Genomic DNA, 23256 nt, shown 5'->3' on the forward strand with positions numbered 1-23256 from the left:
TAGTGGTAGCCATGGTTTCCCATATAATTATCCAAACTCTCAACGATAACTGGCAGAGCAGTCAAGACTTCATTCACTGGAAGGTGAAGAGTTGTAGCAAGGTACAGTTTACAGACATGCAAACTCTGAAATAGGTCATGAATAACAGCGAGGCGGCCAAAGCAACAATTTAAACAAGTAAAAAAAATGTAGGCGATGGATTAGATGTTTCAATACCTTAGAATACCTTGTGGTCATTCTTAAAGTTCTCCACAGAAAACAAGGTGACAAAGTTAACAGGTTGCTCCCAATTAAAGGACAAAATATTTTATGTATGGACGAGGTCAGACATGGTACTCACTGAGACAACCCTACCGACCATACCCCACAGGGATCGAAAAACCACTAAACCTGCAGGCTATCGAGAACAAACAACCTGTGATCAAAATTACGTCACTGTTGAGCACTAACACACGTAGGTGCATTAGACACGAAGCACATACGCATCCATCACGAAGATAGATGAACAATAGGTCAAATTGCACTCGGGAATGAACAATATGCCTGCATCCACTAGGCTCGAGAACACATGCACTTTCTATGCTGAAACGCAATACGCACAAGAATACACATAATGCTTGCTTATGTAGAACACAATGAAAATGAGCAGCCATGTAAAACAAGATAGACGGCGCAGCCACATATGGGTGAATGGGAGACAGAAGCTTTGAGGTTGCAGGGGGACATGGCTCGCAAGGTTAGCAGAAAAGCGCAAGCCAAACAGCACAGACAATAATAGCACATGTTTGCCAAGGATACACAAGAAATAAAGGCTTGAATCAGCACCCAAAAGGACCCTTTAGATTAGAAAAGAAACAAGTAATGCTGGAAGGTAAGATTCCCACCAACTCAGACTTAATATTGAAAGGAAAGTAGCTTGCACAAGTCTCTAGAAGCCAAGGGAGGTAACGCGACCCACAGTAAAAAGGGCTAAAATCCTCCTAAATGCTGAGCAGAATATTCCAAAATGTGGTCTTCACATGTGACCCACAGTTGGAGGATGTCTATTCATTAGAGTCGGACACAGACAGAGCTTTGGTCCCATCTATTTCTCAGCACAAAAGATACAAGGTAGTGCAACATTAAAAGCTAAGTGTCCTGGCCGGTGGCCTAGAGAATCTGAAATGGTAACCTTGTTGGAACAAGTAGCACCTTGGTGTCGTTCTCACCACCCCCTATTGTGCTCATGTGCTGGTAACCTTTCAAAGTGCCAAGGCTGAGAAAGCCACCACTGACCAATCGCTACCTCCCATCTACCTTGCCCTACACACTGTTGCATCGGCCAATAGCATATTGTGGAGATGACATGTTTTCACCTGTTACAACTTAGAAGGTGGTCTCAGGTGCAGTTAGTAGATATTGCCTGACTAATAAACGTACTAAGCATACATATTTGATTCCCTTGACTAACCCCCTGCCACTTTAGGTTTGTATGAAATGAAACGTCAACAATGATGTCGCACTCCTTTCTAAGGTGTCAAGCTTGGAGTCTCTGAGAGACATGGAGACTTGCCTAATGTTCGTGCCATCCCCCATTTTATGGGACTGTTAAATAAAACAGGAGTTTGTCACATTTTTGGGTGCTCCATTTTTTGGGTATGGGATTTCTCCTGGCCCGTCCTCGGGCTCATCCACAGTGGTCTTCCTCCCCATCATTTCACGGTCAAAGGAAGATTGCAGAGCTAAAGAGAATTTGGAAGCAGGTGATAGCATTGTCCAGTGTCCAGAGGAAGGGTCTTTTCTGTAGATAAATAAAGAGATTTAGGGGAGTAGACAAAAGCTGCAGAGATTGAGGAATCAGCTGTGCTGTTGGATCAAGACAAGGGATCACCAAAGGTCATGAAGTAGCAGGAGGATCAGCAGTCCAGCAAGAGCTTCCAGTGGATCCTTGGTGTAGTCTTCTTCCAAGCACACAGGGGCATTAGCCGACTCCCAAATGGCTTGCCTTCTCCACAGATCTGCACACTTGCAGGATTGGGTGGGTGACTGCAGCACCCAAGCTTAAGCCATGCACCAAACAGTTTAACAGCCTCTCAAACCGTGGAAGCTAGCCATACCCCTGTTTAGCAGGACAAGGGTATACAAAGTGAGATGTTGGGCAGAACCTCACCCAGGTAGAACTGGAATCAATTTAGTAAGGGAAGTCTTTGTTAGCTCAGAGTCAGAGCTCATGTAGTTAAAAGGCCAGAGATGACAATTTCCACCATGGAAAACCCAAAGGACAGGCAGTCCATTTCAAAGTCATAGGACTTCAAAAAGATCAGGCACCCATGATGCTCCTGCTTAGGGAGCACACGCCTGCCACTGCAGCAAAATGGCTATACTACAGTTCAACTCTAAACAAAGACTATAGCAAGCACAACAACTTGTCAGAAAACTAAAACAGTGATACTAGGAGTCACATGTAGTGTGCCCCTGTCCTGGTAGGCATATGGTGACAGAAGAGGGAACTTGCGAGACCATTTTCTTTGTTTCTGCCACAAGGGTTGCTGTGCGCCATTTCCTTCAAGTGGCCATAGCTGTTGACCACCTGAATCTTATCCTGGAAGTTCTGAGGTTGTTGCCGGAGTGATGGTCCTGAAGTTAGTGTGTTCTGGGTATCCAACTGTCCAGCATCCAGGTCCGGTGCATCGGAGCAACGAACCGCAAAACTATGAGCTTCCTCCAAAGGAACCAAGGAACAAATACAAATAGAGAAGGCCCAAAATGTACTGTGGTCCGTGAGTGAATCGGAGCGCAGTAGGCAGACCTGTTTTGGCCCCCCCACTGTCACCATAGGGTTGCATTAGCATAATATGCTAGCCCCATTTCTCCCTTGCCTAGCATTGCTATCCTGGCCTAGTATCCTACTCTACATCTCCCCTAAGGTGGCTGGATTGGGAGAGGGTCTGTTAGACTTTACTCTGGCTTTAAATTAAGATTGGAAAAAGATATTCAGTTCTAGGACCCAATAAAAGTATTTTTGTGAGGCAACGGGCACTAGGCCCCTTTTCTAGATGGGGAATGACATTTCAAGGTTTTGTACAATGTTTGCCAACTTTATTCTAACTCCATTAGTTCTGAAAGTATTAACTACTTGCGTGTTTCTATGTCTTTATTCACTTGCTTTGCCACTCTTACAGTAGATTGAAAAGGTGATGTTAACTGTATTTAAACGTTAGGTGTTAGTGCTTTTAGCAGAGCACACCAAAAAGAATGTGTAAATATTACTAGCAAATGTTTTAGTGTATTACTTATAGAGGTTGTCCAAGTCCTAAATAAATAAGTATGTGTATGCATTCTGCCCAACTTGTATTACGTGTGCTTAACTGAACTCATCACTCACAAACATTGGTGTTTTTCCGTCACACTACCAGGACACTTTGGCCCTGTTCATCAAAATAAGGTGGCCTCAGAATCTGACCACACCGCGGATTCTGAAAATCTATTTAACAACTGTCAAAACAGCATTCTTCAGAGTTCTTTTTTAATAGTAGTAGAACACTATGGTAGGACAGGTTTGATCAGGCCTTACCCTCATTATGCAGCCACCGCAGGCCAAAACAATCTATTACAATCTATTACAACCCTCCCCAACAAAATTCAATGGCACAATAAGATCCAGTGACTACAAATGAATCTTATGAACAATGGTAGGAGTCTGGAACGGCCGGATAGATTCTGCCCTCAAGGACCATCAACAACTTCATGGCCTATGTGAATATTAGCTTGCAGGGTCAAAGAAAGTGACCATTGTGTGCCTTCACGTGAAATCCGGTGCGCATACCACATTGCTCTTTGCAGTTTCAAGTTACATAGAATAGGTGCTGGGTGTAATCTCTGATACACATTTGAAAGATTATAATGTTCGAGCCTATTCGTTAGTTGTGAAATGGTAACATGTTCTAAAATCATTCACACCTAAGAGGCATTTCAGGTTACAAATATAGTAAATGTAAAGGATGCAAACGGTGAGCTACCAAAGGGTAGTAAAACCTGCAAAGCTATTAAACCCAATACATTGATTTATAATAGCTGCAGCTAATTTGGAAGCACCTCTGTATATTACTCCTAATAGGGGTGCTCAGGATATAATGCAAATTAAACATCCAACCTGTACTGCCACATCCATGTGTGCACCCACCACCAAAAATATTGGTTTTGCCAGTGCCTTCAGATGAGAGCTTCACAAAGATGTTGACAAATACCACTTCCAAGCAGTCTGTAGTAACTAGTTCTGTAACCTGTGTCTCAGCAGATGTTTTGGACTGCAATTCCAATCCGGCCCGGACAGCAAAGGCAAAAGTGGGGGGGAACATGGGAATTTTAGTCCAAAACATTTGGAGAGCCACTGGTTGAAAACCGCTGCTGTAGTAACATAGCAGGATAGCTGGCACTCCAGACAGACCAGCTTTGAGACTCCTGGGTGCTTGTAGATGCCAAATTGACTTCTCGCCCACTCCCCGGTTAGCCCCTCTCCCTACTTTCTATGCTTCTTTCACTGTGTTTTTACTGTAGGATTGTAAAATGCTCTGTTGCTTCCCAAAACTAGGTCTGCGCTCAATATATACCTAACAATAATAATACAAATTAGAAAGTCCAGGTAGCTTTATTTAAAGCAATAATACTGTGTTGCACAAGCTTCACCAGAAGGTAACGACCTGGGGACCAAATGTGCAGTTACAAGCCTCTTAAACCTCTGGGCTGTGCTGGTATTGCTATTAGCACACCATGTTTCTAATCAGAGCAATGAAGTTGTCGGAAATAACAGGGCATAGCTCACACAGAACAGTTTGTTTCACACAAAGAAATCGTCAGCTAACATGGCTGCCATTAATATGGAGGTAGGGGTTCCATGCATTTAACAAAAACCCAACAGGGAGCCAAAGTATGTACCAAAGTCTAGATACGTACCCGTTTCCAGAGAGTCTCTAGGAGTTCAAACATGTGTTTAAGTTTTGATTATAGGAAACAACGGGACAACAACCAAAGGCAAGCCATAGTTATAGGGTAAAGTAAGTAGCACATATACAGCACAGGCATTGCCAAAGAAGAAACAAGCGTTAGGGCACACCAGCGGGACACCCTCGAAGAGCTCCAGGTTCAAGATATACGCAGCCAGAGAGATGGACACAAAGCAGGATTCTGAACCAATGCAAGTGAAGTGGTAATTGATGTGAGGAGGCTGCCTGCAAAAGAGCACTACTCCTGCAACCAGGGAACTGCCCCTCACCACCCACCACCTCCCAACGAGGATTCTAAAGAATAGATCATGATTCCCAGTTGGCCAAGTATTCACTCTGCAGGTCACAGTGGATTTGGCTCGGAAACAGAAGGAGAATCTGATAAGTACATGGCTTCTGTACAGGTCTGGGAAAGTGATCCACTACCCTGGGACTTGAACCCTCAACCAACAACGTCCCAGACTGATTCATAGAATAGTCGGTGTACTCAGAGGAACAAACCACCAGCATTGACAAAGGTACCAGAAAGGTAAAAGTCAGACCTCATTGTTTCAAGTCTTCTCAAGAGGGTGACAGGTCCAGGTCAGAGGGCTGTGAGCAACCAACCACTCATTCAGGCCATGAAGATACTCCACCCCAAGGCGGATGGTCAGAAGGATTTCACATAAAGGCAGCACTCAAAAGGCCACAAAACAGACAGCCAGTCCAAGTCAGCAAAGAGGAAAAGGGGTAGCACGAGTAAAACTGCAGCCTTCAAATAAACTGTGGCAAGGCCTAGGGAGGATAGCTCAGGGGCAATGCGCTCACCTTGGTAGCAAGACGACATGGAGCAACACAGGTTTGATCTCCGGCTTGGCACTTAGAAACCGCAAGGCATTAAGCATGTTCTAAATAACCAATTACAAAGGAGCCAGAGTCCAGCCAATATGACCAAACCAGGTCCTTGGCTGCAGTAGCCCATATTCACTGCAGTCCCCAACGAATGCAGTTAATATTCTAACAAATGCACATGGCCCAAGCCAGCCCTCCAATCAAGCGCCAGGCAAAGATCTTGGCTTGCCACAACACCACCAAATACACAGGTCCAACCACACAGGATGTATATTGGTTATGTCTGAGGAAACTGACAAACCCAGTGTTAACCACTCTGGAGGGTGCAGTGCTTGGATCAGAGTGATCCCGCATCAGTAGATTTGCCATTTTAGGCCTATGTCATGGTGCCCACATACAAAGGCTGCAAAAACTGCATTGAGGACCCAATGGATACCAGGTAGATCTATTGAGGACCCAATGGGTACCAGGTAGATTTATCTGGATACAAGGGTGAAGCAAAAGGTAAACGCAGCTGCAACCAGTTTGCCCCACAGTACAGTTACATGGCGATAGAATCATGGTGGAACTAAATGGGTGTTAAAAAACACCTGTGCCCTGGTAGCCATATAGCTAAATCAGAAAAATGTAAAAAGGGTTGCAGTGGCGGGAGCTTCAGTAGAAGTCCCTTTAAGATCAGAAATAAACCTGGCAAGCCATCAAAACGAATACCAGTTTAGGGGGCCCACAAAACACCAACTAATTAAAAACTGCCCTAAGAGATACCGTATGAACAATCCCACAAATATTTCTCAAACTAGTATGGACGCAGTGAAGTGTCTGATATTCGGAGCTTTATTCTTTTTGCAGAGCAATCCGTGCAATAATTTCCTCCTATGCTCAAGTACCAAATCCAGGACACAGTTTTCAGTAGTTGTTCCGCAAACCAGCCATTGCGTTGTGGGTATGACATAACTGATAAATGCATTTCGTAAAAATACAACAATGGTGTAGACTCCCTTGATTAATGAAGCTTTTGCTACATATTAACAATTTGAGTACATTCTGAAATGCTTCAGATTCCCTTACAGAACATTTGACTCCCTCCCTTATTTAGTTTTCCTCTAAAATTCTATTTTCTCTTCACCAAGCTCTTGCTCATCACTGTTCTCGTCATGAAGCCCAATCAAAGGCAAGGCAACGATGTGGCAGCAGCCACTGCCTCAGAGGCCACTGATACCATTATTCACAGCCTGAATAAATAAGTTGTAAATGTGGCGAGCAGCATGGGAATTCATACCATTCTAACACTTATGGATGGTAAATGAAAACCATTAAAAAAAAAGTGATGTACAGTATAAAGGCTGCTCTCTGTGATCACTCAGGAAAGGTCATTTATGCCATTTGAATTGGGCACTCGCAGTCAAAGTCCCAGGTGATCAGCAGAAGGAACAGATTTTAAGATCTTCAGATTGGCATTCAGTGACTAAACAGCAAGTTATCCATGAACACTGGACTCTGCACAATGCTTAAAGGGAATATTTGATCTGCATCTGCCATTGTAAGCTTAACTGAAAGTTCTGCCTATTTTTTTTTACATTTTAGAGAAGGCCATTTAATTTCCCACCACATTATCCGAAGCACAAAGTTCATACGTTTGGGCAAGTCTACAAGCGTCGGATTTGTTCGATAGGCAAAGAAATATAATTTGCTTTACAATTAACATTATTGCTGAAAACTATTAGGTGCCTACATTTATTAAAGAAATTATAAGTTACTCACCGTAGTGACTAACGTACTCTTCGTCCAGAGTCCCCTTTCCTCCATACTTTAAGGGCGTCCCTTCCAAGGGATGGGAGACGGAACCTTTTTCATCAGAAAAAACCTTCTTCCCCTTTAAATTTAGAGGAGCGCCGGGGGCGCGGACCAGGGAGCATGTGCTGCCTGACTCCGCCCTCTGGCGACACACCTCAGTCCCCATTGACAAGTCGACAATAGATTTAACATTGCTTAATGACACCTGTATCATCAGGTGGGAGGTTGGTGGGACGTATGGAGGAAAGGGGACTAATGACTAAGTATGTTAGTCACTACGGTGAGTAACTTACAATTACTCTTACGTCCCATCCCCTTTCCTCCATACTGTATGGGCGAATACAACTGATTGTAGCGCCAGGGTGGAGAGGAGACCCCTCCTTAAGCAAATAGGTTCCTGAGAACCGCCTGTCCGAAAGCAGCATCAGATCTAGAGCTGGCATCCAAACAGTAATGCTTGCAGAAAGACTAGGGAGAGGTCCAAGTGGCCGCCCTGCTTATGACTTGCCAAGGGACATGGCGTTAGAATGCGATGGTTGCTGCCTTGGCCCCGACTGCTGGGCATGCATGTTGGCCAGGAGCGGCTTGTGCAGACCCTCATACGCTTCTTTGATGGCAGATACCATACAGCAGGATATGGAAGCCTTCAAGGCCCGATAGCCTAGCCTCGCTGCCGAACGTGACTAACAGGAAGCCCGACTTGCAGAAGTCCTTGGTCCTGTCCAAATAGACTTTTAGGGCACGCCCGACATCCAGGCAGTGCAGCAAGAACGTAGGAAGGACTATTTCATCGTTCAAGTGAAATGCGGATGGAACCTAGGGCAGAAATGCTGGGTGCGTCCGCATGACTACCTTGTCTTTGTGAAAGGTGGTATATGGTTTAGAGGCAACCAGCGCCTGAATCTCACTGACTGTGCGAGCCGAGGTAAGACCGACCAGTAAGGCCATCTTGATGGTGACCCGCCTAATGTCCACAGATGCCAAAAGCTTGAATGGTTTGTGCTCCAGGGCGCCCAAGACTATATTAAGGTCCCACCCAGTGTGCAGTCTCTTGACGGGTGGGTAGAGCCTAGCAAGACCAGTCAGATGTTTGACGATAGGGTTGGAACAGGGAAAAATGGCTTCCTCCGAGTTCCTGTATGCCCCAAAGGCTGCAAGGTATGTACGACAGGTATCGACCTGCAGCCCCGAATGAGCGAGGTGCGCCGAAAAGGAGAGCACGTCGTCCAAATTGCAGGCCAAGAGGTCAATTCGCTTGGGGTCTGCCCAGCGGCAGAACCTGGTCCATTTGCTCTTATACTGGGCCCTGATGGCCTTCCTCCTGGCTCCCTTTATGATCTCCAGTTTGGCCTGTGAGAGGCTAAGGTGCCAAAGCGTTATCTTCTCAGGTACCCCACTGAGGGCTAGTTTCCCTGGCACGGGGTGGATGATTCTGCCCCCCTGCTGTGACAGAAGATGTATTGGGCCCGTCGGCAGGTGTATGGGTGGCACCTCCGAGAGGCTGAGGAGCTCCGAAAACCATGGCCTGGCCAGCCACCATGGAGCCATCAGAATGAGGAGTTGGTGGGACTCCTTGATCTTGCAAATTACTCTGTATCAGAGGAGTGGGAGGAACGGCGTAGGCTTTCATGTCTGGTCAAGTGTAGGTGAAATACGTCGCCGAGCAAGCCGGGGCCCTGCCCATGCCAGGATGCAACCTGGGGACGCTTCTTGTTGTGCCAGGTGGCAAAGAGATCCACGTGGGGATGACCCCACATGTTGAAGATCTGAGTAACAAGGTAGTTTGGATGCCACTCGTAATTGTCCGCTCCCAGCCTGCTGAGCCTGTCCGCCTCCAGGTTGGATTCCCCTGGGAGGTGGACTGCCGAGAGGTACATTTCGTTTTCCACGGCCCATTCCCACGTGCTGATCGCCAGTCAGCACAGAGGAGGGGATCTGGTGCCTCCCTGCTTGTTGACGTAGTACATGCTGGTCGAGTTGTCTGTCTGGATGAGGACAACCTTGCCCTTGAGAAGTGGGAGGAATGCTCTGAGCGCTAGCCAGATGGTGTTCAGCTCCAACCAATTGATGTGGTATTCCTGTTCCTGTCGAGTCCTGGTTCCATGGACCCAGAGATCGTCCAGGGTGGCTCCGCAGCCCTTAGCGAGTAGTCTGTGGTGATGGTGGCCTGCGTAGAGGGTGGCCAAAAGGACTTGCCAGTCCGTAGGTTGCAGTCCATGGACCACCAAGTTAGGTGCAGGTGGAGGTGGAGAGATGGAAGAACGTTGATCATCTCGGATTGCGAGCCCCGGTCCTGATTCCATGAGGCCGCAAAGTGCAGCTGAATCCTTCTCATCCTTAGTCTCATGTGCGGAACGGCTAACAGAACCGCCGCTAGTATACCCAGGAGATGTTGGTACCACCATGCTGAGGTCACTTCTCTGCTGAGAAAGTGGGCGGTGGCCCTCTTGATGGCCAAGATCTTGTCTTCCGACGGGAAAACCCTCGGAGCACATGTCCCAAACGAGTCCCAGGAATGTCAGAGTCTACGTAGGGAGCAGCTGTGACTTCTTGAGATTGAGCGAGAAGCCCAGGTCATGCAGTGTGTTCATAAGGGCATGGGATGAGTGGTGAACCGCCCCTGGATATGTAGCCCTGATGTGCCAGTCGTCGAGGTATGGAAGCCCTGCGCTCTGAGGAGGGCCGCTACAGCGTTCATGAGCCTGGTAAAGACGCTGGGGGCGATGTGAGGCCAAACGGAAGGACTTTGTATTGGAAATGGTAGCCCATGATTCTGAACCGTAGGAAAGAACGATGGGGCTTCCAAATTGGGACGTGCCAGTACGCGTCCTTCAGGTCTAGAGAGCACATCCAGTCCTCCTTGTCCAATGTCTCCGCTATAAAAGCTGGCGTAACCATCTTGAATTTTTGCTGGGGTAAGGAGAGGTTGAGGGTGCAAAGGTCCAGTACAACTCCCAGGCCTGCCTGGTTCTTGTTCTGACTGGCGAAAATCCTGGCGTAGAAGCCAAAGCCTCGCTGGGAGGCTGTAACTTCCTCCACTGCCTGGCTCTTTACGAGCGCCCGGATCTCTCCCAAAAGAGTTGCTGTCCCAACCTGTGGGAGTGGAAGGGACGAGAGGCTCGAATGGGTAGGCGGTACCGCGTGGATACTACGGAGAGGATCAGGGGTCCACAAAATTCTGGCGCCAGAAATGAGCGTTGAGAGCAAGCCTGCCCCCCCTACCGGAGACACGTGGACCCGAAGGGGCGTGTCATGCCCTCTTTCCCTCGGAGGCTGAGGCCGAGGAGGGGGAACTGGAAAAACCTTGCTCCCCCCTCCCCTTTTTGTTGTTTGCGCCGACTGAGACGGCGAGCGGTCCGGCTGTCTGGATCTGCATAACCCTCCATATGTACGACCCTTCTCTGAGCGCTGCTGAGATTGGGTGTAAGATATGGGTGTGGTCTTTGTGAGAATGGACAAGGACTTTGCCGTTTGTGAGCTGTTCTTCGTGTCCAGCTCTTCGTCCGTAGAGGAGTGGAAGAGGTCCCCCCCCCCCCGAATGGTAGATCTAGGATGCGCTCCTGGACGTCCGGGTTGAATTTTGTCGCGCGGAGCCAGGCTGTGCACCTCATGTCCGTGGCAATGCAGATGACACGTCCCGAGGTATCGATATGCGCCTCTGCTAGCCCCGCCTTCAAGCGTGATTGGCATTGGGAGGTGAGTTCCGAGAGGAAGTCCGCAATTTCCCGCTATAACTGTTGGTTGGCGGCAGCCAGCATGGCATCTGCATTGGCCCGACGATGGTGCGAGGCGGCGTTGGAGTAGATCTTCTTGCCGTATGCCTCCAAGATCTTCTCCTTGCCTAGCAGCGCCGCAGAGGAGGCGGCTGAGGACGACTGAGGCTTGGAGTATAGTGATGCCGCAGCGATCACCGAGGAGTGTGGCTGAGGATGGGTCCAGAACAAGAGTGGATCCCCCTCCATCTGCCTGTACTTGGCATCCAGGTGTCGGTTAACCGGCTGGACTGAGTGGGGCTTGAGCCAACCCTTCTTAGCCAGGGAGACTACATCGGTTTGCATCGGAATCCCTGAGTTGGCAGAGGGGCGTCTTGTGAGGATTTCGGCCAGAACCCCCTCTGCCGGTTTTTCGACATCGGGCTGAGGGTGGCCTAGGTACTCCGCCAGGCCAGCAAGACGTTCATGGAAGGCCCTAGCTGAGGATGGCATGTCCGGATCTTCCTCGTCCATGTCCTGCTGATCCGGAGGATCTTGTGGAGGAGGAGGTAGATGGAGCCGGGGGCTGAGCTACAGAGATGAGGCTGAGGAGGCGGCGGAGGTGGCTGTGAAGCCAGAGGAGGCGGCACCAGGGGGTAAGAGCCTGATGAAGGCGTCTGTGGTGCCATTAGCATGGTAGGGAGGACTTCCCTGATTGCGTCCTTGATGATAGCCCCTATCTGCGGAGACCTCATGAGGCCGAAGGAATTTGTCGAAGAGCACCTCCTCACTGGCCGAAGAGGTGGTAGGGAGTACCAATGCGGTAGCAGGGGACGGCTGGAGCCGCTGCATACCCAGCCCATATGGACGCATGGGAAAGCTGCCCTGCGCATATGAAGGGTACCACGTACCTGGTTGCGACCAGTCCCACCTTGACACTCGTTCCTTACCGAACTCATGGAATGGCGTCGGACAGGTGTTCCTGTTTGGTGCAGCGGCCATTTTGTCGAGCTGCCTGCCACGTGCCTGCCACATGATGCCTAGCCCGCTGGGTTCCGCCTCGTCCAAGACTCTCACGTGTGGATCACTGGGCCTACCCTGCTCCTCGGGTCTCGGCCCGGTAGGTGTGACGCCCTCGACCCGGGGGTCGGTAGAGCTAAGAATAGGCGCCCACTTGGACGTATTGCCGGTATTAGGTCGTAGCCCCCTCAGACGTATTGCCATTGTTCGGGCGTAGCCCCTCGGCCATCGCGCTGGCAAAAGCGCGGAGCCCCTCGGGTGTAAGCCCGGTACAAGAACCTTCCGGTCCCTCGACACTGCGTCCGGGAGGATCCAAGGACCCCTCAACCTGAGGGACGGTTGCTGTAGCAGCCTCGGTGCACGTGCCAGTGGAAGGACCTGGTCAGTTCCTCCCGCGCAGGAGAGTCCCTGGGACGGAGTCTCCCTTGCGGGGTGCGCTAGAAAATATAGGCCCTACCTTGGACCTGGGACGATGCGTCACAAAGTTCTTGAGGTCCTCTGGAGGCGACTTCGGGAAGAGCTCCCTCCACCTGGCTTGTCTGTTCTTCAGAGCTTTCGAGGACAGCGAGTCACACGCCGAACATGATTGCCAACCGTGGTCTGGGCCAAGGCAACGTAGGCAGAGGGCGTGGGGGTCTGAAGTTGGGAAGAGCCTGTTGCAGGATGGACACCTGCTGAACCCTGTAAAAGTAGACATGCGCCGGGGAGGAGCGTGATGCCTGAGGACCGAGTACCTGAATGATAGAAAAGACAAAAAAGACAAAGAGAAGTATCCGTGCGCGGAATTACATGGCCGAAGCCAAACCCAGGAGCACTGGTGAATTCGGCCTGTTACCGTCCATGCGGAAAAGGGGACCGAGTTGTGGCGCCGGAGGGCGGAGCCAGGGCAGCGCATGCTCCCTGGGCCGCGCCCCTCTAAATTTAAAGCGGAAGAAGGTTTTTTCTGGTGAAAAAGGTTCCCTCTCCCGTCCCTTTGAAGGGACGCCCTAACAGTATGGAGGAAAGGGGACAGGACGCAAGAGTAATATAATTTGCAATTAAGAGCCAGCATTAAGCAAGACAGTTACACATTTAATATTCCTGTTTCCAGGTAATTGGCAGCAATGGTCAATGTATCATGGCAAAACCTCCATTAATGGAAAGTAACCGTTTGTAATTCACTGAAAACCACCCTGGTTGGACTGTATGTATATGCAAGTTGGGCATACATGACCAAACTACTAAAGGAGTTATGCTAACAATTTCCTCAGACACAAGACACTTTACAAGTGAAATCATCAAGTCTAAATTGTAATTGTGTCAACGTTGAGATCAGCTACACTAGTGGAAGCAAACAAACAAATGTTATAAATCAGTGCAACAGACACCTTTGGACTAGTAACCATCGATTGGTAAAGCATAAACTGTAGAATTTGAACCCTTCTCCGCAGACAGAAGCTTGTAATAACGTAAGTGACCTCTATGCTACTGTTTCCTGCCATTCCTCCGAGGTGAACATGCACAAAAGTGTCCTCACCCGATGAATAGGTAAAAAATATTGGCATTTATGAACAGCAGGTATAGCAGGAGAATAAGTAGAAGCAAAGACAGGTTCCTACAGACAGGGCAGAAGCAAAGCAAGAGAGTTAGATGGGCATAGCAAAGAATGGAATGAAGAAATATTGTGCACTTTTGTATGGTGTTAGTTTTTAACACACTTGTTCCAAAAGCAAATTCCCAGAAGCACCTGCTGAAATAACACTGAGCATTTCATCTTTTTTTTTTAAAGCTGAAATAGCTTAACTGAAAATAGTAGAATGTATGCAACTGCACCTGGAAGGAACAGCTTTGCTAACACTACGATAAAAGTGAATGGAGCATACTGTTCAAAGATGCAGCCTCCAAGTACTGTCTTGTGACAGGGATTCATGGACAAAAAAAATAAATGCAAAATAAAATTCTATTAAAATACAAGTCCGTGTGGTGGGGACAATATGCAGACTTTTTTGCAAATTAGACAAAGCAGGAATCTACAAGTGACAGAGAGAAGAGTACCAAGCTCCCAGCAACAGTGTAGGAAGGCACTGCTTCAGCAAAAGCCCACCACATTACAGTCCGGCTTACCCACAGCTCATTAGACACGGCATTATCATCTTTAATTTCTCCTTCGTCCTACAGGTTAAATGAGACAAACAGGAAATATTGCAGGATGCTGGAAACATGCTCTATCAAGGTACCTCATTCATATTCTAGATAATCATACCAAAAATGTGATCATGCAAAGAAAATGATTGAAACTAAAAACACGTCCGCTGCCTCAGGAGAAGTTTGCGGATGAAGGGATTATCAAAGGATAATCTCCCTTTTATAGGTCAGACATTTTTGGAATGGCTTACTGCTTCAGAGGATATATGCATCATCTGAAGTCATTAGGAAGTGTAGTAGCCACAACAGACATTCTTCCAATGATTCTGCTCCACAAAAGGCGCATAGGTTTTAAGTGAATTGTACATACTATTGAAGAATTGACAATTCTAGCTGGACACGCTATTCCCATTAATTAGAAAATGAAATTGAGCAGCAGGACTTTAGAGACTGGATTTACGGGACATATGAAAAATACAGCAGCTAACTTACTTTGTTGTATGCAATCATTTGTTTTTAAGACATGGCATTTAATACTAGGTTTAGTAAAATTTTAAAAATTAGCGAAGAAACATTACTCACCATTTACTCCAGCACTCTTGCTACACGCAATACGTTCAATGAACAATATTGTAGGAACCTTTTGCTGCCTGGTCTCAGGTAAACAAACAATTCCTTGATTACGCAAAGAAAGGTGGGGCAGATGGGCTAGGATGAGGCTAAGGGCAGATGGTCCATCCATTCCAGATGTAGACAGTATTTCGGCACCTGCACATTTCTATTAATTTCTAATAGGGTAGGAGAGGTCTGCTGGTTAAATTGAAGAATCAACAAGAGAGGCCATGTATTACTATCAACTTTGCCACTTAACTAAATTGTGTGATCCTGAGCAACTCATGGCATCGGCCTATGTATCCGCTCCTCCATCCGTCTAATAGGGGGGGTCTAGCCGGAATATATGCTAAACAAAGTAGCTCACTCCATTTAAATATAATCGTCACCTAATCCCATAGGACAGGTTGGTCCCTGGTAGCTTATGGCTGCCTGTTTATTTACAATAGGCAGTCTGTTATTAAGAGTGAATATCTGCTTTACTTTTACAATAGGTTTCCAAACATTCCTGCGCAGAGTTATTGCAGCTCCCAATCTCTGATATGGCTAACATGAAGATGGAAATGAGAACAGTCTTGCATGGTGTGGATCACATGCACAGCCCACACATGTAATCAAACGTTTTTGGATAACCTGCGCGATTATAAATGATAAAATTACACACTACCTTACACGAGTGCCCTTTAAGCCTACTGAAAGTTACGAACTGGTACAGGAACATACATTGCACCTCAATCGATAGTTTATTATTAGGATGTGCCCTCAGCTAAATGGTCATTGTGACTTTTATAATGTACTGTCTATGCATTCTATGTCAAGACCGGAGGCGAGCATTATGTTGAACTCTTTATTACCACTCCTCACAACAGCCTCCTTTAAAACAAATTTCCTTTTTTTTTTCAGTAAACACCTGAACGAAACTTCCATTTAGCCCTACGGCACTACCAATCCCCAGAATTCCCCAGTGTTCCTGTAGTTTTATGCTTCTCCAAAATAACCAATCCTGGCCCAGTACAGTTTCAATGTCATGTCCATAACTCCTCCTCTTTCTCTGCAGCTCTTCCAACAGATAAGTATTGTTTGCAGTCACTCATGTTTTACTGTAGCGTGCATTGATTGTTAGGGTATCTATTGAATGCTTAGCAGCTGTGATTGTATGCGAATAAAGATCAAAGCGCAACTTTTATGCACAGGCATAAGCTAGTACAAACCCAAACTTTCGGCTAGGGAGGCGGAATAAAGTTTCCAGAGCCGGCGTACGATCCCTCACTACACACAATCAGCTGGGACACTAAGCGATACCCGGGGACCACAAGCAATGATACTCGCTTTCAGGTGACCGGTGCGCCCCCCTGCGACATGCTTCAGATGGCTAGAAAATTACCTTTTCCTTTGACGCGCAGAGGCGCGCACGCAACTACAGGAAGCGCAGTTGCCCAATAGGATTCATGCGTTCTAGGAAAGAAAATAGCATCTTGCCCCGCGCACATGCGCAGTAGTTATTGCCACAATCGAAACCTGGAGAGTTGCCCATTATGAGCTATGGTCCACGGGGTCCGTTTAAGGTGCCTGATCTCATTGCAGCCTGCCACGCACAGGCATAGATCGACACAAGCATTAGTGAATAGTGCCCAATTAGTAAGAATGGCACACATTGAGCCAGACATCTCCCCTTCAGAATACAGTGAGGTGGAAGTGGATCAGGACCTGTCCCTGAGTTTCAAGAGGGTACTGGAGGACTCACTGGCCATAGTCATGTCACAAGGAGTTCAAACCAACGAGGAATGCCTGCAAGCGCTCGAATCCCTCATGGTAAAAAACAGCATGGCTCCTGAGAAAAGGAGAACTCAGCCCAGGTGAAGGAACCTCAGCATCACACTCCAGAGAAAGGAGTATTTAAGAGGGAGTTAAAGGTCCAGAAGACGACCCCCATCTTCTACTCCTATGGGCCATCAGATTGGGGACCCACAGCGGCCCCAAGAGGAAGCCAACCCCTTCAACAAGCTAAGATCCACTTTTCTTGGGGAAATGGCAGTGCCAGTCCTCGCCCCCCAACCCCCAGCCGAGGGGCGAAAAAAACAGGGGACGCCAATGAGGGTGAGACTCCTTCCGAGGAGGACAACGACGACTAGAGCTAGCAAGACGATAGTTTAGTGGACCTTTCTAATGCAGACATACCACAAAATGTGTCCAAGTCAACATCGGAAGTGGGGGACAACATGGGCAACATGTTTGACCCTGATAGTATATATCACCCTAAGTCCACCGAATGGCTCCCGTCACTGAGGGTGACCCAATACATAGAACAATGCATTAGGAGGCCCTTGGAGAAGGAAGTGCGCTTTTGAATGAGAGCAAAGTGCTCAAGGCCAGTTTTGCTCTGTAAGATAATGGACACACCAGAGCTGGATGCAAAAATTGTCACATTTCTGACGAAGCGACTAAAGTCAGGCGAGGAGTGAACCAAGGTCCTCCACATGGCCAAACCACTTGCAAAGATTATGGACCTGGCTGAGGGCACCAGGGATATGGGTGAGCCAGTGGATGCAACTACACTAGCGAGCTGGGCACACAGAGCAGTATGCCTGCTTGGTAATGCCAGCTGCACTCTGTCGGCAGAAAGGCGGAGCAGTCTGCGCCTTAAAATGGACAGCAAACTAGGAAACCTGGCGAATTATGAAGCAGGCGTAGCAGTGCAGGGACTCCTACTTGGGGAAGCTTTCGCCAAGGAGATGTCCCAGTTTGTAGTGACTTACACGGTCCTGGAGAAGGCTCAAACTTCTATCCGGCAAAAAATCCCAGGACGTGTTTTCACAGGGACCAGTCGACATAAGGGCTGATCGACCAGTTGGATCAACTTCCCAAGGAGGCCCCAAGGCACTAGAGCGCAGTGCTGGGAAAGCTGACAAGATGCCGTCTTCCCGTCCAGAGGCAGAGGACCCCGTGGGCGGTGAGTCCGTGCCGGATATAGGCAACAGAACGCCGCCAGCGGTAAGTGTGCAAAGCGAGAGCTATCCCAAGGTGGGAGTAAGGACGAAATGATTTATAGGCAAATGGCGGGTGCCATCATGTGATGCTTGGGTCTTGCAGACCATTGCTGGCTTCGACTTGGAGTTTGTGCATCCCCTGCAGCATGAATGGCACCCAGCGAGGCTCAGCATGATGGAGGAAGGAATCCTCCTAGAAAGGGAATTAAAGACAATAGCAGGGAAAGGGCCAATAGAGTGATGCTTGGGCGAGCGTACAGGTTTCTACAGCAATATGTTCCTGGTGCACAGGAAAGGGAAATTGAGACCAATGATTAATCTGAAGGAGCTAAACAGCTGGCTGGTCTATCGATATTTAAAGATGGATGGCATACTCCTCCTAAGGGACATCTTGTGCAAAGCAGGCTGGCTGGTGAGGCTACACTTGAAGGATGCTATCTCGCCATCCTAGTAGCGACGCAGGGCAGGGAGTTCCTCAGATTTTTGTGGAGAGACCAGAGCTGGCAGTTTGCTTGCCTGCCCTTCGGACTAGCGTCAGCCCCATGGGTGTATACCAAAGTAATGCGGCAAGTGGCGGAAGCCATCAGGGACAGAGGGATCAGGATCATAGTCTAGACAACATCCTGATCCTGGCGCAGGACAGGTTGACGAGACAACGCTGAATCAGTGGGTATGCAGCCTATTGACCTCATTAGGTTCAGTGGTCGAAGTGTACGAAAAGAAGTAGTGGAACTATGTTCCCTGCTGGCCTGCCCGGCTCCCCAAAAACCCCATCACCACATCCCCTCCCACACACAATACACACCCCCAAACACTTGCACCTGCTGTTTAAGGGAACGATCAGTGCAGTGCGCTGAAAATGCATGTAAATTCTACCTACATTTATTCTAAAACAAAACCATTCCAGAATGGTTTCTTTTTAAAATAAAAGTATAGGAGCTGTAAAAGGTAATTAAAAAAAGTAGAGGAGCACCTCTCTCGACCACTCCCGCTCACTTTGACCACTGATTAGGTTTCCTAGTGAACAGGGAGAAGTCGGTATCGGTTCCGAGTCAGAAGATTGAATTTTTGGGCGTTGTTACAGACACCAGGAAGGCCACAGTGGAGCTGCCCATGCAGAAGATAAGAGCAATAAAAAAGGAGCAGAGGGCAGTGCTTCTGAAGACCCATATTTGGCTTCGGAGTATAGCCAGGATAGTTGGTCTCATGGCTTCATCGGTCCAGGTGATATTTCCCAGGCCCCTGCATTACAGGGCCCTACAACGGCTCAATATCAGACACTTACAGGGAGGGGTACGGTACCATCAGATGGTCCCGCTAGACGAAGCCGGGGAGTAGAACTAGATTGGTGGCTGCAGAATATGGAAGCCTGGAAAGGCAGAGCCATATTCAGGGACGTGCCAGAGTTAATAGAGTCGGATGCCAGCAGGGAAGGCTGGGGCGCAAGGTGTGGAAGAAACATGGGGAAAATGGTCCCAGCAAGAATTACAGATGCAAACTGTTTGGAGCTCTTGGCAGGCTTGTTCGCAGTAAGGGCTTTCATCAGAGAACGGCGAGTTGCTTCATCCTGTTGAAGATGAACATAAACAAGGTTGGGGGGGGGAATACTATTGAAAAATGCTTGTAGAGCTAGTGAAAGACTTCTGGCACTACTGTCTAGAGAAGAGGATAGCAATAACAGCGTAGTATCTGACAGGGAAGCAGAACATAATTGCAGATTGGAACTCCAGATACCTGGAGGACGCAAGCGACTGGAGGTTGCACAGGCCAGTGTTCTTACAATTACAGGAGCTCTGGGGACCTCACCTACAGGTTGAACATGCAGAGGTAAACTTATTTCAATTGGAGGCTAGATCCAGGAGCGTTAGGGACAGATGCATCCAACTGTGGAGGAACACGGGCGCTGCACTATGCCTTTCCCCCGTTCATCATGCTGACGAGGAACCTGGCGAAGTGTGCAGGGAACGAGCAGAGCTGGTGATCGTTTGTCCATTGTGGAAATCGCAAGCGTGGTTTCCGATTCTGATGAAACTTTCTTTGGATTTTCCAAGAGTGATTTTGTCTCAGCCGGACCTGCTGACCAACCAGAGATGTCCAGCACATCCACTATTAGCAGACACTGCGGTTGCTACCGTGCAGAGTTTCAGGCAGTGCTGGTCATTCAGCGGCTGCTGCGTACTGTATCAGACTCCTGGGTGCCTTCCACCCGTGGGAGCTATGACACTGCTTGGGCCAAATGGGAGGAGTGGAGCAGAGTGCACCAGAGTCATCCCGTTTCTGCCCCTTTAGTGCATGTTCTCAACTTCTGTAAAATGGTGCTTCATGTAAAATGGCAAAACTTTCCGTACCATAGGAGTATACAGGTTGGCCATTTCAGCAGGTCATGAAAAATGTGACGGGCGGCCAGAGGAGAGCATCCAGAGGTAGTTAGGCTCTTACGAGGCATCAAAGTGCGAAAACCGCCTACAGCCAAATATTCTGTGCTTTGAGACGTAGAGGTGGTATTCGGCCTATTTAAAGAGTGGCAGGCAAATAAACTATACACCGTCTCTCTAGTAAGTTAGCAATGTTACTGTGCCTTGTGTTGTGTAGGAGAGTCTCCAAGTGAAGGTACTAGAGATAAGCAGAAACACGTTTTTGACCCGGAAGGAGTGCTGTATCGTATCACTAAAAGGGTATTACCCAAATTGACCTTTTACAATTGACCTTTTGCAAAATTAACCTAATTATAGTGGTCCTAATTGACCTTCATATTATTTTAGTTATTTTATATATGTATTGGGTTGGTTTTAGATTATAAATATAATAAGGGGATTGGGTGGGCAGTTGTGGGGGTTTTTGGATTGGGTGGAGGGTTGCGGGGGGTTCCCCCCCATAAATGTCCTAATTGACCTTCTAAATTAGGTCAATTCTCCCGAGGTAAATTGTGAAAAGGTCAATGTGTATACAACTGCTAAAAGGACTGAAAGCCAGTCCTGTGTCATTTCATACCCATATTTTCCGCTGGGGAACCCAAGTTGGGTGTAGCCCGGTGCATTAAGGCTTATGAAGAGGCTACCAAGGAGGTGCGACCACGGGGGTGAGGGGTAGAGGGTCCAACTATTATTTGCTTAAAGCCTCCACCACCATTGCTAGGTGGATTAGAGAAGTGATGCATGTGGCAGGCGTAGGCTTGGAGTTGTTTGGAGCACATTCAGCAAGAGGGGCGATGGCACCCAAAGGCTTTTGCAACAGGCGCTTCTCTACAAGACATTTTGAAGTCAGCAGATTGGTCACCAGAAGGGACGTTCAAGGCCTTTTATTTCAAGCCTATATCATCTGTGGCAGCGGTTGTGTTGAACAGCTTTGAACAAACGTACTGCTTGCCTCTGGTCTTGATATAGAATGAAGATTACTCAGGCTTATAGCGCCAGGTAGTCTTGATTCTATTAAAGGCCCAGAGGCGAGCATTATCTCACCCTGAATACGCAGGGGGGGGGGGGGCAGGGGAGGAGGGGAGAGAATCTTGCTGGCGCTAGTATGTATAAATAACTATGTAATGTGATATGGTTATACCGATATATCGGGTAAATATGGCTCAAAGTAGGTAAATGTTAGTGGTAACTGTGGTGCCTAAACTGCGTATTCCCTCCCCAATGGTGATCTTTTGTTTGGCTCCTAGGTGAGGATCATAAAAACAGTTGAGCAGAGTCGGTGGTCGTAACGGAGGACAGTCCAGGAGTGGAGGAATAGTTCAAGGCGGAGCAAGGGTTGTGCTCGTGTGGAGGATTGGGATGGGTTCCCAGTGGTTTGGAAAGCTAGGATGCCTGTTGGATCATAAAAAAGAGGAAGAGTTATGGACAAGACATGATGTGGCTGTGCCGGGCCAGGAATGGTTATTTTGGAGAAGTACAAAACTACAGGAACATTAGGGACTTCTGGGGATTGGTAGTCCTGTATATTTAAATGGAAGTTTTGTTATTTAGTTTACTAAAAAAAAAAAATAAAAAAAAAAAGAAATTTGTTTTTAAAGAAAGGCTGCTGTGAAGAGTGGCAATAAAGAGTTGAGCATAATGCTCACCTCTGTGTCTTTAACCGAATGATATATATGATATGATATGGCATTTATAACGCACCTATACACAAGTGTTTCAAGGCGCGACGAGGCAAGGGAGGGGGAACAGAGGGAAGACCAACAACGATCCTACTAGGCCAAGTGTCATTCAGATCGCGCAAGTGCATGGGAACAGGGGGAAGGAGAGGTGCAGGGGGGGGAAGTGGACAGTGCAATACATGGGATAAGAATACATAAAGTAAAGAATGGCCAACAGGTGGCAAGTGCAAGGGAGAAGGGTAAGTGCAGGCATCGGGTGTCAAGTGCTAGTGGTAGCACTGTAGGGATACAGAACAGTCCCCAAGTGCTGGGGTATCCAGGAGGGCAGTGGAGGTGTGCGACTGGCGGACAGGGGGGACCTGGGCCCAAGATCAGAGGGTGGCCAGGTAAGCCAGTGCAGTTTCAGTATAAGCAAGGAAATCAGCAGGGGAGAGGAGGAGAGAAAGCAGAAGCAAAGAGAAAGGTTTTGAGGTGCTTCCGGAACTGGAGATGGTTCTCCTCAAGTTTCAGGGGCGCACTCAAGTTTCACTCGTTGCTTGGAGAAGCGACTGACCCTGAGGGAGTTGGAGGTGGATGAGTGAAGAGCTCGAGAGGGGAGATATTAAGAGAGAGTTGAAGATATTGAGGCCCTTGGCCCCAGAAGTCCTTGTGGATGATGCAGAGGGTTTTGAACTTAATCCTCGCAACCACTGGGAGCCAGTGCAGGGATTTCAGTCCTGGAGAGATACGATCCCTGGGCTTGAGGCCAAGGACAAATCTTGCAGTCCGGTTCTGGATAAGCGGCAGAGGGTAGAAGCAGGCAGATCTAGAAAGAGGCTGTTACAATAGTCCAGCTTAGAGAGAACCAGAGCTCTGGAGACAGTGAGCTTCTGGGGGGAAGGATAGGAAAGGTAGAATGCCTCTGATGAGGTGCAGCTGGTAATGTGACTTCTTAGAGATATTGGAGATGTGCGGAGAGAAGGAGAGTGTGGAGTCGAAGATGACCCTGAGGTTTTTAGCCTCACAGGAGGGAGCAGGGAGAGGGCCAAGAGAGGCTGGCCAGAGAGTGACAGGAAAGGAGGGTGTGGGTGTGCCGATGAGGAGAATCTCAGTCTTGCTGGCATTGAGGCAGAGATCATTGG

The 23256-nt window shown here is 48.1% G+C and overlaps 1 protein-coding gene across 5 annotated transcripts in view; it reads right to left on the bottom strand.

The window, feature by feature from the left end:
- SVIL (supervillin) overlaps positions 1 to 23256 on the bottom strand; it is a 950451-nt gene that overhangs the window by 372621 nt on the left and 554574 nt on the right. For all 5 annotated transcript variants that reach the window (XM_069648084.1, XM_069648081.1, XM_069648082.1 and 2 more), the window contains one exon: positions 14423 to 14470. In XM_069648084.1, coding sequence (XP_069504185.1) covers positions 14423 to 14470 — 48 coding nt within the window. The remainder of the gene's footprint in view (positions 1 to 14422; positions 14471 to 23256) is intronic.

The sequence above is a fragment of the Ambystoma mexicanum genome, chromosome 2q (genome assembly GCF_040938575.1).
Source record: "Ambystoma mexicanum isolate Mex_15411 chromosome 2q, UKY_AmexF1_1, whole genome shotgun sequence".
Lineage (NCBI taxonomy): Eukaryota > Metazoa > Chordata > Amphibia > Caudata > Ambystomatidae > Ambystoma > Ambystoma mexicanum.